Source organism: Pyrgilauda ruficollis, unplaced genomic scaffold, assembly GCF_017590135.1.
Source record: "Pyrgilauda ruficollis isolate IOZ18807 unplaced genomic scaffold, ASM1759013v1 scaffold4, whole genome shotgun sequence".
NCBI lineage: Eukaryota > Metazoa > Chordata > Aves > Passeriformes > Passeridae > Pyrgilauda > Pyrgilauda ruficollis.
In genome coordinates, this window is record NW_024525489.1 from 14,504,937 (window position 1) to 14,522,990 (window position 18,054).

General features: G+C 39.0%; 1 protein-coding gene across 1 annotated transcript in view; it reads right to left on the minus strand.

Moving 5' to 3' along the window:
- Positions 1-16,103, minus strand: part of SMYD3 (SET and MYND domain containing 3) — a 382,091-nt gene extending 365,988 nt beyond the window's left edge. Inside the window, exon 1 of the mRNA XM_041477050.1 lies at positions 15,902-16,103. Within this exon, the coding sequence (XP_041332984.1) occupies positions 15,902-16,065 (164 nt within the window). The 5' untranslated portion in view covers positions 16,066-16,103. The remainder of the gene's footprint in view (positions 1-15,901) is intronic.
- Positions 16,104-18,054: the final 1,951 nt, after the last annotated feature.

The following is an 18,054-nucleotide window of genomic DNA, read 5'->3' on the forward strand; positions in this document are numbered from 1 at the left end:
AGAACCTGCAGATTAAAGTCAGTGTGTCTGAACACAAAGAACTGACCCCGTCTTACATGATCAGTGTGATTGGAACCCTCCTCATCTTTCTGTTTTGAAAGTTCCTCTCTTTTACCAGTGGGGTTGGGTTTCTTGAGTAATTCTGCAAAACTAACCTCCAGAACAATGTCAGCCATGCAGCGTCATAGGATGGGATCAACCATGAGGAAGGAACAAAGATATTTAAGTACAACTGCATCAATAGTAACAAAGACAATTTATCAAAATCTTCACTTGCTATTAGAAATGAAAAAAAAAGGGCACATCTGAATACACACATCATCTCTTCTCAGCATTTAATTAAATTTAATTGGATATTTAATATGCCAACATTCAGAGAAACAGTCTAATAACTTTCAATAGCAAAAGGGATCCACATTTTGTATCAAAAATGTTATACAGAATAGTTCACAAAAGCAGGAGGGAAAAAAACCCTAAGAGATCTTCCTGTACATAAATCAGGCTTTACAATTCAAACTTGATTTTTCTAAGCAAAATCCAAATCCACAGTCCAAGTTTTAATCAGAAGTAACTTTAGCAAATTAACTGTTTAAAGATTCTACACTTCTGGAAAATGCTGCAGGCTTACTTTTAGGTCTTCTGGAAATAAGAGGAGAAGAATTTAAGAGGGAAAAGAAAAATGTTGAAGGGGTTAAATTAAAAAAAGCAACTCCAAATATATAGAGATCTAAATGATTTATTTTTCTTGTGCCAGGCATGTGAAATGCATATTTCAATAGCACTGTAACAGATGTTCTGAGTTGTCATGTATTCTTGAAGTATAATTTTCCAATTCATTGCAGCATCTTATAGAAATGAAATGGCAAGAATAAGCATTCATTTCCTGAGACTTGAGTTCAAATACTGATTAGGTCAGAAATTAAGTGAAATGGCTCAATCCTACAAGATAACCCATCTCCTGTACCTTATGTCCAAGGTCTAATCCCTTCAAGAGGAGTGGACACACCTAAACACCTCCTAAGGTCAGACCTTGTGTTCATAGAGAATAGAAAGCTACAAACCTAATTCTCAGTGAGAAATCTGATTGCAACTGCAAGAATATCTTTAAAATAGAGCATAATTTCAAATTTCAGATTAGCTGAAGCACATGGAAGGCATCAACCAAAATTAGTGTTGAAGAACACCAGCTCCTATTCTGTTGGAGACACACAGGCGTACTTTGGCCACCTAGAAAACAAAACCAAAGTATCATGAAGCAGCAGTTAAATTTTGGTGGGTTTCTCTTGCTTTTCTTGCTGCTGGCAATTTTGCAAGTGGGTAGACAAGCTTCACTTGTAATTTCTCTTTTTTTTCTTTTTTTCCTTAATTTTAAACGTATCTACACAGAGAAATTCAACATCTGTCAAGAAAGAAGAAGTTGCCTAAGTCTTACAGCCTAACTAAACACTGTTCCTATGTCTGGCACCAATTTTTTTAATGATCATCTTTTCAGTGAAACTGAGCATGCAATTAAAAAACCTAATCACACTACTAAGACTTTTTAGACAAATTAGCTTTTTTAATGTTGATTATTTAAAGTGAGTTTAGGAAGAATGTTAGTCAAATACAACTTAAAATTGTCGATTAGGTTTTAAAAAAAAAAAGCAAAACAGAATAATGCTTTTGCATGACACAGAAAAGCAATCTAATTCTGGATATTTGTTGGTTTAGGCTTGGGGTTTTTTTCTACAATTAAGGATATTGTAAATTAGGCTTTCTCCAGGCATATTTTTAAGTCCCAATCATATCTATTCACTTCTCCAAACTATATTAATCCTCTTGAATGTTTATTCCCTGGGCTGCTACTACCTGTGTTCACCAGAAACAGCTTCTCTTCACAACATTCTGGAAAAATCCTTCATCTTATTGTGAAACAACTTTGTTTACACAACAAAACAGGACACATCTGCTCTCCCTTTGGAAACATTTTGGCTGTGGAGGCCCAAAAAAAACCAAGCCACTGAGGGCTTTGGTCATTGGTGAAACCCCAACAGCTGAACAGCTAAATTCTAGTGGTGAAAGGAAACCACAGTCCCTGAAGAAAGGGCTTGGAGCAGGTAATCCAAAAGCAATGTGGAGCACCCGACTTCCACAGCCAGCAGCACCACCACACACAACCTAAATACCACTTTGGGGGGCTTAAAGCAAAGCACAAGGGCAGCAGCTGCACTGACATCCCCCAGCATAATTAAGCAGTTTAGTCTTTCAGTGTGAGGAGAAGGAACATTTGCTTCCAAGTCCACTGCTGAAACAGACTAAGGAACTAGACTAATTGGAAAGCATCCCTCGTCATGGACTGTTCTGTAGGAAGTACAATCACATCAGTGACACACAGTGTTTATGCTGTACACATTTCAGAGTCGATTTTCTGTCAATGAGACTTTGTCAACACACAATTATGCAAAAGATTAAAAACTACTACAAACAGGAAGAGAGACCAAATGTTTTTAATGTTTTCCCAGTAACTCCCATGACAATTTTAAAATAGAAAAAGATGGAACTTTTATTTGAAGGGTTCCTCTAAAAGCCTGATTTTGAAGCCAATGCTGTACAAAGCTTTGTGGTAAATCTCATAAAGGACCAGGTCTATTTGATGGCCTACCACCACCATATTACCTTGCACAGAGTGCCAGCAGTAACTGCACTGCTTTAGTAGAAACTTGTTTCCTCAAACGCACACCATATTTATTTAAGAAATATAACCTCAGTAACTTTAAAATAAAAATCAAGAAGAAGGAATGAATGGATTTTTGTAATTAATTTAATCTAAAATTGATTGGGAAATAACTTTGCAAAATTAAGAACTAATTTTTTTTAAGACTGGTCTAACATATTTTTTATTTATTTCCACTATGAGGTAAATTTAACAGAACATAATTCTCCCAATTAAAAGTAATCCAGAATTTTTTATTGCATAAGAAGCATACATATGCATAAAAAGAAAACACTCCAAAAAAAAAAAATACACTTTTGGAAATTAGCAATTCTAGGAGTCATACAAGCTGTATAAAATTTAAACCTTTTTTGTGTCTTTATTCTAATAAGAGATAACTGCAGGAGTGAGTCTACAGAGATTTTATTCTTCCTTATTGTGAACTCGCATCCCCAACAGCAGTAAACAAACAGGAGATACACATGTCAAGGACAGACTTATTTCATAGGCACAAGCCTAGCAAAAACTGGAAGTCATTAATTTTCACCAGTCAGAACGAATACTAAGGACTCACCACATGGTATAGACAAAACACCTGCTTTACTAAAAGCTACGATGAGTTTGTGGTAAAATTGGAAGCGTTTCAAAGCTGACAAAACTTTTGCTTGCAGCATGGGGCAGGATGGCAGGGGAGGAAAAGGTTTCTGTTGTATAGTCCTGGGAAAATGTCATTCCAGGCTGTGCATTCTTAAACCTACATCCACTGATTAAACATTGTCTTAAGGCAAAAATTCTACACAATGAGCTTAAGCATGCATTACGGTTTGCAGCTAAGTTATTATCTGCAATAAACTGATAACCATTCATTAACTTCTGAGCATAAGAGACAACTGGCAAGCTATTTCATGCCTCAAAGAATTTACAACAAAAGGGAGGCAGACACAGAGTGCAGGTGACTTTGTATAGGGAAAATGAATATTTAAAAATGCCATTACCTTCAAGCTGTAAAATGGATCGACATGGAGAAGTTCCAACAAATGCAGTTTTTAAAACAGATTCTGAATCTTTATGTGCTATAAGCAGAAAAATAAGCATAGTCTTTCAATTAATAACAAACAGCTATTAGTAAAGAACTTTTTAGTGAAAATTAATTTTAATATTAAGGATTATATGAACAAGTACCAAGTATGTGCTTCACAAGTAACCCTAACTACAAGGGTCATAAAATAGTATGTGTACTGACAGATACAGCCAGTAAGACTCCATGGAGGGAGGTTAAAAAGAAGATATGAAAATTAAAAATTAATAAGTCTACAGCACAGTAGTTCTGAACAGACTTATTCCCAAAGTCACAACTTCCAAGGCAATCTCTAAGGACAAGATCTTTGGCTCCACAGTAATTTCTAACACACTTGGGTGTTCTGTAAATTATTTCATCTGCCTCAAAGCAGATTAGGGGAAGGAAAGCTGCAGCAGTGACCAGAGCCCTGTGTCAGCTCCCCACAAAAAAAGCCAAACATCGCTGTATTCTGTGCACACCAAACATTGACATTGCTGAGAGCTCCTTGTTCAAAGACAAAATATGTCCTTTAATAATTCAACTCCCCCTGAGACTCAAGAACAAGATAAGAGGCTAAAACCAACTTTGAAACAGGATATTCAGAACTGCAGGTAACATCCACGTTCATTGGTACAGACCACGATATACGTGATGTGCTTTTCTGCCACCAGGCAGCATAACACCCCGATGGAACGATGCAAACAGCCCCAGGCTCTCCAGCTACATGCCTCGCATTGGTGCTTTCATCTCACAGCCCTCCTGACCAAATAAAAGACACAACTTTCTACTGCCTAGCTCAAAATCCAGTTCCCTCTACACCAGTTTGCGTACAAGTTCATAGAGATCTTTTCAATTAAAAACAAATCTTGTCTATTTAAACCATTTCTACCCTCCCTGTAAAATGCCTTGCAACTTCTGGAAATTCAAATCTTGTACAGAAATGATGAATCTCTTCCCAGTCCTGTATTTTCCTTGTCATTTTTTTAAATGTTCCCATGAGTAACAGAGAGGGTCATAGCCATGTAACTTTCCAGGGAAAACTAGGACTTCAGGTCTCACCTTTCCAAATCTCTGAGATTTTTACACAAAAATCTGAAATCATTTTTCATAGCTTTTCATACCATAAATACATTGTTAACTTCAGCTTCCATCTGCTAATTTTTTTTTTTTTTTTTTTGGTAATTGATATATACTAGAATATCATCCATAGCGGACAATTACTTTAAAAAGCTGTTGTGTTCTTTCCTTATGATCAGTTTTCCCCAGAAATGTTTAATATCCCTTCTGCTATGAGCAGATATCCAGGTTATGTCTCCTGAGTGCATTTCAAGTAAACAATTTCCCACACTGACATTTTCTTTAGTCTGTTGTAATTCACATTCCACTGGCCTCTTTACTGTTCCATCTATGATATCAATTAAGCTGCATTTTTTTTTCCAGACAAAAACTTCTTTTTTGCCAAAGACAAGCAAGTTTCACAGCTTTTGAAACTGAAATGAACAATCATAACATCCAGCAAATTGCACAGGCCATGAAGTTTTGCATGGCAAAGCTTTCAGCTCTGGCATAATTAGGATGTATTTTACCAGTTTTAAAATGCCATGTTAATTCCAAGTATACATATAAACCTGTTGGTGTTGGACTGTTTCTAGTGGTACTATTGAATTTATAGCAGATATGCTTTCTGCTGCCTATAATCACTTTTCAAGATTTTTCAAGGGTTAAGGCCAAATATTGCCATTAAGGTGATATACAAACATGTAATTTAAACAATTTTATTTTAAATTCTATCAACAATTTCTAAATATATGGGTGAATGCAATAAACCTCAAACCTCTCTCAAACAGGTCATCTAGGAAAGACCTTAAATTTAACAGACAAAAGAAGGGCTCTAATCCTCCAATTATGTATCTAAACTACAAGGTTATCCTTCATCTGTCGTGCTCCTCATACATGCATTAAAATATACACATCAGCTGACAATATCTTCAGTTTTATACATGAGCAAGACATTTTAAAAAACAGGTAAGCACAGCCATTCTTTGATTTTATTATCTCCTCCTCTCCCAAGCTGTATTCATTCAATGTCCATGCAAAAGAAAGCAGAAAAATGACAAGAAGTCCTTACTAGTGGGTTGTGAACAAGAATAATATGACATGTATTATTGCAAAGGGAATTTCTAAAAATGCAGTGAACAGCACCAGAGAGTGGTAAATGCTCCCTGCACTACCAAATAAAACAAACACCATCAAAATATAATCTTGGAAAATCCAGGAACTTCCTAATCAATAAAAAATTAGTTGAATATATAATTCAGCACACACACACACACCAAATCCCACACATCCACTTATGTTTTATCCTAAATTCCATAAGGGGCATTAACTCAGCACTAATGAATCCAACGCATGTCATATTTTATATACATGTAACTGGATTTTCTTGTCACTACACTTTTCAACAGAAAGGCGAATTCAGTAAAACAACCCCATGCCAAATTTTCACAAAGTCTTTAGATGCATCTAATTCTTTTGCATACAATGCTCAGCAAGTCTGCACTCCTTATAGAATTTCATTAAAAACTGAATTTAAGTAATTTTGACATATCAGAACACAGAATAAAGCAGTAATCACATAAAACAGACAGTGCAATTCAATCAAAATTACTGCCGAAGTAGCAAAGGCTATTAATAGGCAGCAAAACCCACGTAAAAGAAATACATAGACTGTCTACATGTCTAATAAAATACTAGGTATCCACTCGAAGCGCCAAGATTAACTTCTTTCAGCAACTGTGTTGCTAACTATGAGCCTCTATAACTTTTCTGCTATTTTTATACCTGTCACTCTTTAGTGTTCATCAGCCCAGTTCATCTACTTTCTTAGCCACAGAAAGGGACATTTTATAGTAAGAGATACTTACCTAAGTATGATGTGCTTATTTTGTGGAACAAAACCAAAACAAAAACAAACAAACAAACAGAAGATCCAACAAAATACTGTAAATTATCTTACTGATGATAAAATACATTTCATTGCTGTATCTGTTTTACACCTGATATTATACATATCTTGCATGGATTGCTGCATAGCCTCTTTTTCCTGAGGCAAAGGCTTCTGATAAATCAATCATCACATCTTGAGTTTCATACAGTATTTCAAGAAATTGTTTCCATGGCTATTCCATCTGTTGTGCAGGAGTATCAACTACTATGACTGTTTTAATATGACAAGTGGATAAAATTCACAAATAGCTGAATAGCCAGTGTGATTTGCTAAATCAACATAGATGCTTATGACCATAATCTCTGAAGTGGTTTTCTGTCCCACTTCATTTTTTTCTTTTAAATCTTTCAATCTGTTTTTGCTTTTTCAGAAATTTGGAGTAAGATACTTTCAACAGCTGGACGACTTGGAGTCAATATACCACAGAAATCAAAGCCAGCTACACAAAGTACAAACCCACACCAACATTCACTCAGTTCTTAAAATATGTGTATCCAAAGTTCAATCAAAAAAATCTTAACTTTTTTTCCAAATGAAATTAAACTGTAGTGTACTAGCCTGGCATAAACTTTCTCATCCCATACAATATTCAATAAAGATTTTGAACTCAATGATCTGCAAGGTGGAATTTATTTCTCACACACAAGGTGCATAGAAATGGAAGAGATAAAATTTATGAGATATACTTTTATACACAGCTAGTCTTCCTTGGTAGGCCACTTATCTCAGAAGGAGCAGCAGGCTCTATTTGTGTGATGGAAAACAGCCATCAGCCCACAAAAAGAAGAAAAGGTGTCATAGTTTATCTTACCAGGGAAGAGCACTTAATGCAACAGAGAAAGAAAGGGAAAAAAAAAAAAAAAAACCAACAAACAAAAAAAGCCAAAACAAACAAACATAAAAACCCCCACCAAGACAGCACTCCAGTTTGAACCTTTATGTTAAAGTGAGCTGCTTTCAAGCTCTTGACTAATAAATAAAAACAAGTTTCTGCCCGAGAAGCACAAAATACACTGAACAAGTGTTTTACCCTAAGAAACACAGTTTATTTCATGCTCAGTATTTCCTGAGACAAATCCCTCCTCCCTGAGGACCAAGCTCCATCAAACATCTCAACTTCTTTCTCCCTATTCTACCATGCTCCTTCCCACTACCAAAAATTCCAACACCCAAGAAGTTGTCTTTTCAGGTCACCATTGCACACTCCAAGCAGTTGAATGAGACATTTGAATTAGATTTTATAAATTAGCCATATTTGGGTGAGTTGCAAGAAGGGGTTTACAGTTGATAAGACTGATTTCATTTCCTCTTTTTACTTAGTGATGATCTTTTACTCCTTTTCTGCATTCTACATCTTCTGTGATTCTGAGATCATAACCACTCATAATCACACCCTCATAGGTAGTGCTCAACACACTTCCTGGCTTTTTTGCTTTCAATACTTAAACCTGATGACACAGGCAGCACACAAACACTATGTGAACAACCAGGGCAAGCCTGCCTAAGTGAAGCCAAAATTTGTGTTTCCTACCTATTGAAAAAAAATACTCAGTCTTTAATTTCAACTTAAGCTTGAAAAATGAAATTAATAGCAAAGCTGAGCTGAAGGAAGCTAGCAGTTATGAAAAACAGGAAAGCTAAACATTGCATGAGTAGGGATTGCAGCTTGAGTTGACATAGGAATTATGACATACAACCAATTGCATTTCTTGATACCAACCCTACAGCCATCAGGACACCCTTGTGAATGAGCCAAAACTTTCACTTGGTCTCGAAATGAAATCTCCCAGTCAGCCACAGAGGCTGGAATTAAGCACAGGTCCCAAAATGAGTAAAATCAGTTTCACAAATAAAGTCAGAAAAGTTGATAAACTCCCACAGAACCAAGACTTCAACTGCAAATGTCTGCAGTGTTTCTTCTGCTAAAGTGAAGCTAGGATATGCTTCTGAGGAAGTAAAATATGACTGAAACATTGGTAAAGAAATGAGGGTGGGGTCTCACAGTCCAGGACTAGGCCAGAGTACAAGGCAGAAAAAATTGTCCTCAACACTAACAAGTCAGTCAATCCTGCACACCTGAAAGCCCTACTTCTCCTAAAGACATCCATAAGAGCTCAGAAATTCCTCTAACTGTCCTTCTTAGAGTTTCATCTTTAGCTACAGCAGACTAAAGGCCAGCTACTACCAGACCGCACAGCCCTGACCATCAGACCTTGACCCCTGTTCAATGGCCACTTCAGCTCTGCTCCCCCAGCAATAAGCTGATTCAAGGGCACTAAGACTTTTCTATTTTGCTAGAGTATGTTTTCTGCCAGTTTATTTCTCTGCACCGGTGTATCACAGGTCATATGAGCAGCAAAGTGCCAAATGAGAAGCGGAAGGTGCAAGCAGGAAGGTGAACAAGGACTCAGGAGAGCCAATAAGAATGCCTGCCCTTTCAGCAGCTCCTAGCCAGCACAGCAGGTAAGTTGTCATGCATAACCCACTTCAAAACATGAATGCCTGGGGTGGAGAGACATGTAGAAAATTCTATCAGTCTCACCCATCTAATTTTGGATAATTCAAAACAGCTGTTGCAACTGGTTCTGAAGACAAGAAGGTTCTTCAAGGGAAAACAGCATCATTCCATACACCATACAGGCAAAAGCACAGAGTGGCTTTTGTTAGTGGAAGTAACCACTAACAATTCATGAATTCCAATACTTATGTGCAAGATATCAGTAACAGTTCTTAAAGAATTTAAACAATAAATTCCTAATGCAGTACAAAACTTTGAGCAACTTACACATAATTAAAATTTTTTGGGGGGAAATATCTGGAACTAATCGTGTTGTTACATTACCTAGAGGTTACCGTATTTCAATCACTCATGTTTTCCCTTCTAGTGCTGATTATAATTTTGTACTTGCACAATTACAGATGAACCTAAGGAAATGCATACTAAAGACAATCCAATCCACAAACTTATTTTCATCATTTTATCAGTAACCACAAGCAGAGAGTATTTATGCAGCTCATATTAATATTTTAAAACTTTAATATTAGGGACTGCACCATGCAGAACATAAATACAGTATCAGATGTGCATTGCAGATACACAGCAAAACCTAAATTGAGTAAAATCTACAAGAATGCTACAACTTAAATGGTCAGTCACAGCTTGACAGGACAACAATTTTGATACCATACCTTTCAAATTACAGAGCAGTGTAAGCATGAAAATTGTATACACAAAATCCCAACACAGTAATAGCTTTAGGGCCCTTTAAAGCATGTCTAAAATTTTCATTTTCCATGAATGACAGGCGCGGCAATAAAAACTCTTGACCTGGGAGAATTTATTTTTAACAATGCCTCTCCCTTTTCTGTTTCTCCTATTATTAACAGGAGCAGAGCCAGGTTGGCAGCAGCAGATATGAACAACAGTCTTGAGACCACAGGGCAGGGGAGGAAGGGAAGGAGATTAGCAGTGACCCATATGTTACCTAAAGCAAGCCCAGAGTACCCAAAGCAGTGAGGAAGCACCAACTGAAGACCAAAATACTAGGCAATGAAAAGAAGGATTTACAGCTAAGAGAACCTGAATTACATTCTCAAAACAAGCCCCCAGGATAAATAAACAGTCGGTCAAAAGCACCTACCAAGGGATATTGCTAACAGTAACACACGAAACTCCTGGTCCACTAGACCTGGAGTGACACCTGACACACTAAAAAGGATGCTGTGAGGGAAGTAAACCAAACCAACAGGCAGGCCAGGACAACTTCTTACGAATGCTATCCTGAATGCCAGAGCTTCCTTCTTCCCCCTACTTCAACCTGACTCCAGACAGAATGAATGGGAGATGGAGACCATAAACCTAATTTCTGCTACAGACCTTCTCTGGACAGGACACTGGAGGAAAGCAGTCTTTGTCTTCACTCCATCTCACAGAAGACTTTGCTGGCAGCACGGGACAGCAGCCTGAAAGCCACTTCTATGGCTCCAGCTACCATGAGGGCAGGAAAAAAAAACCCATTTCTATAGTGCTTTTACTATGGAAGTTGAGATGGGGAAAGGAGAGTCTCTCCCAAGGAAAATGCTGCCTTTTTTCAGACTGTCATTCAGCTACAGAGAGAAACGTTACTGGTGGTGGTGGTGTTCAATTTCTCAGGTCTTGGGAAACATTATGACAAACATACACAGAACCTGAAATTATGATACTTTGTATAGCTTCTGTCTCACATATCATTTTGTTTCACATTCTTTGCTCTCAGTTCACACTTGAGGTACATCAAGAGTCAGCGCTGCAATTTCACTCCTAACTGTCAGGATGCTCCATCAAATTATAGCTATTATTCCCAGGATTATCCTATCCTGGAACCGCAAAAACATAATTGTTCCTAATACTCACACTGTGATTAATAAGAATTTTTTTTATATTCTTCTACTCCACAAGAAGTTATGCATCTTGAAAAATACTGGAACTCTGTCTAGAATTTTGACTGGCAGTGAAGGGACACCAAACACATCATATATCTCACATTTAAAAAACCTTATTGACATGGCACCAAGTCATGCTGACCAACATTATGTATTTATGTGGTATGTCTAAGAATTACGTTCTTACATATTTTAAGGAATTTTAAAAACATTGTTGTTCCATTCTATAAACAACCATGGAAATACAATATTCTACAGGAGGGAAGAAACCCCAAAACATGTTTTATACAAGCAAACTATAAAACATGGATATTGTTTTATATCTAAAGAACTATAATATTTAACTGTCTTCATTTGATGACAACTGATGAAAAGTTAAAAGTCAAAGAATGAAAGAATCAAACATTTGTTTTCCACACTCGAGAATCCCTGTAGAACAAAATATACGTATACAAGGAACACCTAGAGCAACAAAACAGGATGTTTTCAAGAAATTAGCCTACATTTAAATCTATTTCTGTATTAACCAGCAACAGAAGTATTTTTCAGATATAAATACAGAGGCAGTGTAGATTTCACAGCCTTGTGCATTACTGGAAGTCACACATATGCAAAACATCACATGAAAAAAGAGCATCCATTAGTTTGCACCTAACCACCCAGCAAAGCTGGAAGCAGCAGAACTCTGCTGTTGTGCAAAAAGAGACACTCTGGTGCTTAGGGAAGCATCTTAGCTATTGCTGAATGACAGAACCTTCATGGAGAAATTCCCATTGCTGGAAAGCCGAAATAATGAGCTCCTCTCCTCTCTTGACCTCTCTGCTGCAGCGTGCAAAGGGTACACTTGAACAGTTAACAACTAGCTCTCCTCAGGCAGAACAACACAACTCTAAGCCACACAGTTATAGGAAGAATCACGCAATCACAACCACTCCCCTTGTCACTCTCTGACTCAAATGCTGCTTCTCCCCCCTTAAAAAATTCCATACTATGGTTAAAACTTACTGGTATTTTTGTACATTTGGGCTGCCATTAATTTGGACACTCCAGACTTTAACAATGGTATGCCAACTTCCATGGTGATGAATCTTAGTAGCAGTAATCGTATTAGTAAAAATAATATAGAATAATAACAAAGCAGCCAATTTAAGAGTGTGTCAATGCTGAAGATACAGGACTGAATGCACGCTTCTGAAAGTAAAGGCATTTCCATTTGGCTATTTTTAAATCAGGTGAAATCAAGCAAGGAGCAGACAATTGCTGGCCTCTGTTTAGTACAGTGTAATCACCCAACTATTCATCTTGGTTATATTTCCCATACTGCAATAATGTTCGCATCCCATCTAGCTTATCACCACTCCTACCTTTAATGCTTTTTTTTTCTCTTTCTAAATGTGTTTAGAAAACTTGCACACATCCAAAAATACATTCATACTTCCCCTTAACTCACTTCCAGAGTCTCAACTTCCGCCCTTACCCAAACAAGGAACACTAATACCATTTTATTTCATAGTCTATGCATAATGCTATTTATCCCTTATTCTCATATATTCATTTCCCTTAAAGGATAAATGGTACAGCATTTTGAAATAGAATGGTGTTACCTCTTTTTTCCGACTTTTTCTGAGACTTGGATTCTATAAAGTTTGCTCCTAAGTATCAACTAAGACTTAAATATTCTTGCAGTGGATTCTTGTAACTCCAAGGCATCAGAGAAATGTTTTGTGAAAAGCAAACAAACACCAAAGATATCATTGACTTCCACTTCATTTTGATTCCAAATCTGTAATAGGTTGGGTATATTTTCAATTCAAAATCTGAGAGTCAGACCAACATTAAAGAGGTATTAAAGCAAGGAAGAACCCATAAAGAAAACTTTTAATTATCAAGAGAAAAAAAATCTTTTTGGTTGCATTCAGCAGGAAATTGTTGGAAAAAGATGCTGGCCGTTCCAATTTTGTCACACTACAGATACTGTTGCAAAAAACGTACCATCATGCAATACATCATGTTCTACCAAGACACTGCTTCCATAAAAATACACACTGCCAACACTCTATCAAAACTTGCATTTCAGAGCAAATCGTTATTATGTTTCCTATTTCAGGGCAGCATTTTGTATAATTACTACCAGAATACCATTCAAACAGCTATGCTATTGTATTAAACCATCTACAGCAGAGCATTTTAGCCCAGCCTTGTATTAAAAAAAAAAAAAAAAACAAATAACATGATCCTCTTCATTAGAAAAGAGAGGGTTATTTGAAGTAAGACAAAAATCACAAAAGAGGAGATGGTGACAAAAATCTGCCACCTGCTCTGCATACGATGCAGACCTAAAAACAATTACTGAAAAATTTACTGTCACTATAAAAATAGTACCAACAGCCCAATAAGATAAGGAAGGGCTATTAATCTTTCTACGATTAGATGCACTAAGTGTGTGTGTGCGTGTGTATATATATATGTATGTTCTTGGATATAAATACTTCAGCACTTTAAATCCACAATAATATTCACTTTAATTGAGGTAAGACTAAGCAGAGCTACTGCACTATCTGAGCTTTCCTTTCCAAAACAAACTGCCCCCAACAGCCAACCTTAGCCTGCTTTGGTACATCAGACCCTTGCTGTAGGAACTTTCCCAAGGTCACAGAGTTAGTCAGCAACATAACAAGCCTGTGACCCCAAATCCTGGCAAGACCTCGCTGCCTCTCAGCAGGCAGTCCGGAAGGAAGATACTCTGCACTTCACTACCCATCTTCTGGCTCACCCAGCACTTCTCACACAGCCTAAAACTGCGTCAAACAACATTCACTACTACAAGCAGAGAGACAAAATATAGAATTACACATTAGTATAAAGCCTCAAATATTAATTGCATATATAAAAGGATTGCTAAAACACTAAATCAACGTTAAGAACTAGACTTTTTGTTAATTTGTGTTCCTGTACTGCCACCTAAAGATCAGAGTGAAAAACAGGAACAGTAGTGGACAATGTGACTGCTATCTGTAGTCCTGGAAGAGAACAGTAACGTTTTTCTGATACCTCACTTTGAAAAAAGACCACACCAGATTCAAGCAGATCAATGAAACAGTTCTATTTCACATCACAGTTTAGCAGTACTTTACTAATTGCCTAATTTCTATACATTAAAAAAAAAAAAAGGTATCTCTGTATGGATGTACATATATTCTTTAATTAGATAAATGTCAGCTTGCCAGCTTGGACAATCTTGATCTATAAACTCTGTATAGCCACAGTATATTTTGCAAAGGAAGACAGATTGGTGGAGATATACTTTTGACTTCCTTATTTACCTTTCTTACTTTAACTGCTACCACTATATAGAAAAAACAAACCAAAACCACAAATTAATAACCTCTCATGATACAACAAGCTGGTAATACCATTATTTCTCCCAACAAAACATGCCCTGGCTAGACATCTACATCCAGATTCACTTTTATTCCACCTGTTGTTGCACTCAGCCTGTCTTCTGAAGTCTGCAGCCTCTCAGAACTTCAAGCAGAAAATGTTCAGTCACCACCCCGAAGGACTCTGATGTCACGAGTCAGACATCACAGACATAATAGCCAAAAATCTTTTGAGTTTGGTGCGTATTTGGGTTTTTTTTTTGAGGAACTTTTGTTGGATTTTTGCTTTGGTTGGGGTTTTTTTTCAATATGTTGAAGACGCAAGGTGCCTCTTATAAGATGCAAGCATCACCTGGAATACATTGTCAGATTTTATTTTGATTAAATGAGAAATATTCTCATGCCTGTAAAAGACATGAAGCAAATCACCTGGACTGTTTCAACAAATGAAACTTCAAATACCTTCAAAAACCACAAAAAACACCCAAACAAAAATCAAACCAAAGCAAAAACCTAAAAAAGAAAAGTTAGTAGTATCGAACTTTCTCTTGTCTCTCTTCTTCACGTCTTGGCAATTATACAAGGGTTTGGCTCATCTAGCAGAATGTTTCAGGTATTAATATACAGATGTTCTTTTAACAGCTCTGCCATAATCCAGCTTGCAGGGAAACTGCTCAAGGTTAAAAAACATTTTTGCTTGTTTCCTTCTAAACAAACACAGAAAGTCACTATGCGCTTGTCGGTTTCCACCGGTAAGGATTTGCGGGAGGAAGGCAGGCAGGCATTTATTTACGGCATGTCTGAAAGCCACGTGCGCTTTACAGGATAACCCAGACACGGAGCTCTGAAGGCGGGCGCCTCCTGAGCTCTGCGAGCCGCCGGGCGCAGCTCCCTCTGCCCCGCCGGACTCGGGGGTCCCCGAGCGGAGGCCGGACCCTCCCACCACCGCCAAACTGCGCGGAGCAGCGGCACCGCACCGAGCCACGCCGGCACCGCCGCCTCCTGCCAGCCCGGGAAACCGCCCGGGAACAGCAGCGCCCGGCAAGAGACGACAACTTCAAAAACGCAGTTTAAAAAAAAAAAAAAAAAAAAAAAAAAAAAGCCCCCAGTTAAAAACAGCGGCAGGAAGCGGCAAGCCCCGCACCTCAGCCCCGGCAGCACATAGCCGCAGAGCCTGGCACGGGCGGCTCCGCTCCGGAGCACGCTCCCCATTCCACTCTGCCCCGCCCGCCCCAGCCAGCTCCTCTGAGGGCGCGGGCTGCCAGCCCGCAGGCACGGCGCGGCCCCGCCCCGGCGGAAGGGGCGGCGCTGGCTGCGGAGCGCCGCGTTCCCGCCGGTACCTGCGCAGGCAGCGCTCGCACACGCTGCCCAGCTGCTGCTTGGTGAGGACGTAGGCGAAGGGCACGTCGCTGTAGAGCAGCTCTCCGGGCCGCACGCTGCGGCGGGAGCGGAGGCCGCTGCCCTTGCCAGGGCTGTGGAACCGCTCCAGCGCCGCCGGCTCCATCCTGCCGCGCGCGCCGCCGCCGGAGAGGAGAGCGCGGGCGCCCCGCCCGCCTGCACGTGACCGGGCGCGGCCGCCGCCATCTTAAATCAGGGCAAGGCCGGGGGCGGGGACGGGCCCCGCGGCGGGCCAGAGCCGGGCCCGCAGTCATGGATCGCGGCAGTGCGGCACACGCGTGTCCTGGGCCAGCGCAGCCCTTTGCCTGGAGAGGCAGCTGATAATACATATCACAGAATCCCAGAGTGGGTCAGGTTAAAAGGGACTACGGTGCGTCATCTGGTGGAACGGCGCTGCTCAAGCAGGGCCATTCCAGAGCGCATTGCACAGGACTGTATCCAGAGGGATCTTGAATATTTCCAGTCAGGGGGACTCCACAGCCTCTCTGGACTATCTGCTCCAGTGCTCAGTCACCTACACAGTAATGAAGCTTTTCTTCATGTTCAGGTGGAACTTCCTGTGCATCAGTTTCTGCCCGTTGCCTCCTGTCCTACTGTCGGCACCACTGAGCACAGCCTGGCTCCATCCTCCTGGCACCCTCACTTTAGATATTTACGCCCAAAATATTAAATAGTTTGGTTTACAAAGGAAGGGATGTGATAATGATTCAGTCAAAAGACATCCCCGAAAAGGCCATTATATTTTTGAGCTGGCATCTGGGTGTATTTCTGGATCTCACTGTGATCTGAATGCAAAGAAATGTGACTGGGCCAGTAGCTGCACCTATGCTCTGATGGTATTTCTCACTGAGAATGCACCCGATACACCAGATACTTTTTGTCAAAACCATGAGTCAGATAAAAATGGCAATAGAAAAAGCAAGACTCTTGCAGAATTAAATAAGAGTATTAATCTGAAATGTTGGTGCTCAAAGCCCGTGAAATAAGTGCTTTCTGTATGGATCTGCATAATGTTCATTCATTTACGAGATTACACTCGTGATGCAGGCTAAATGTGCTAAACTGCAGATCGACTTTGGTTTTCCTCATCAGGCCTATAGAGGGAGGTAGGGCTTGTGTTTTGGAAAGGAGTGTTGATTCGTGCTGTCAAAGAACACTGAGACATAGACCTTACAGTTCTGCCAAGCAGCTGTGCTAAAACCACTCTGTTTTGTTCTCAGTAACTATTATTTCAGTCTGCAATTATTTTCATCCAAGTTGCAACAAGGTGATAAGGAATGGCAATATGCATATCTAAAACACTGCTATTAGGAAGAACCAAGGTACATAAAGCCAGAGGATTCTCACAGAAAAATATATTTTGACATTTGCTTAATGATGCAATGATGTAATTCATTACCAAAAGAACTGACAGCAGTCTAGCTGTTAGTGAAATCATTATGAATGTTACTATGCTTATCTTTATCTCTTCTAGCAAATTTTTAAAATGTGTTCAATTACAGTGATACTGTGACTTTCTCAAAAATTAACCTTATTAGCTATTAAAATATCAGGCAATTACCTCTTTATTTGGCCTGTATGCTTTACTTCTTCACCCATTAAATGTTCTGCATTTTCCTGTCTATGCTGTTTTAGTTTCTAAGCACGCATCACCCAAAACCTGTATGAAAAACAAGCCCGATAATAACAGAAGTTAACATCTGCCTCTCTTAGTGGATAAATTTAAGAAATGAATGGTCAAACAAAAAGCCTGAACCTAAAGGCCTACCCATGAACTGCAAAAAGTGCACTCGGGGAAGAGCCAATATAAATATATAATACCACATGTAATTTTCATTATTTTATCTTTTTTTTTTCTTGGCAGGTTTTCTCACTTATATGTCCAGTAACACAAAAAAAACCTTGCAAAGTTTTGCAAAACACATCTGAGGGAATGCCAGTCTTCTGTCTCACTGACAAACAAAATTAAATAACATCACAACCTTGAAGAGCCCAGCTACTCTAGAAAGATCTGAAGTATGTATATCTGAAGAAAGGGACTTCCATCAGCTTGGCATAAGCTGTACAGGAAGTAAGCCACACAAACTTGAAAACA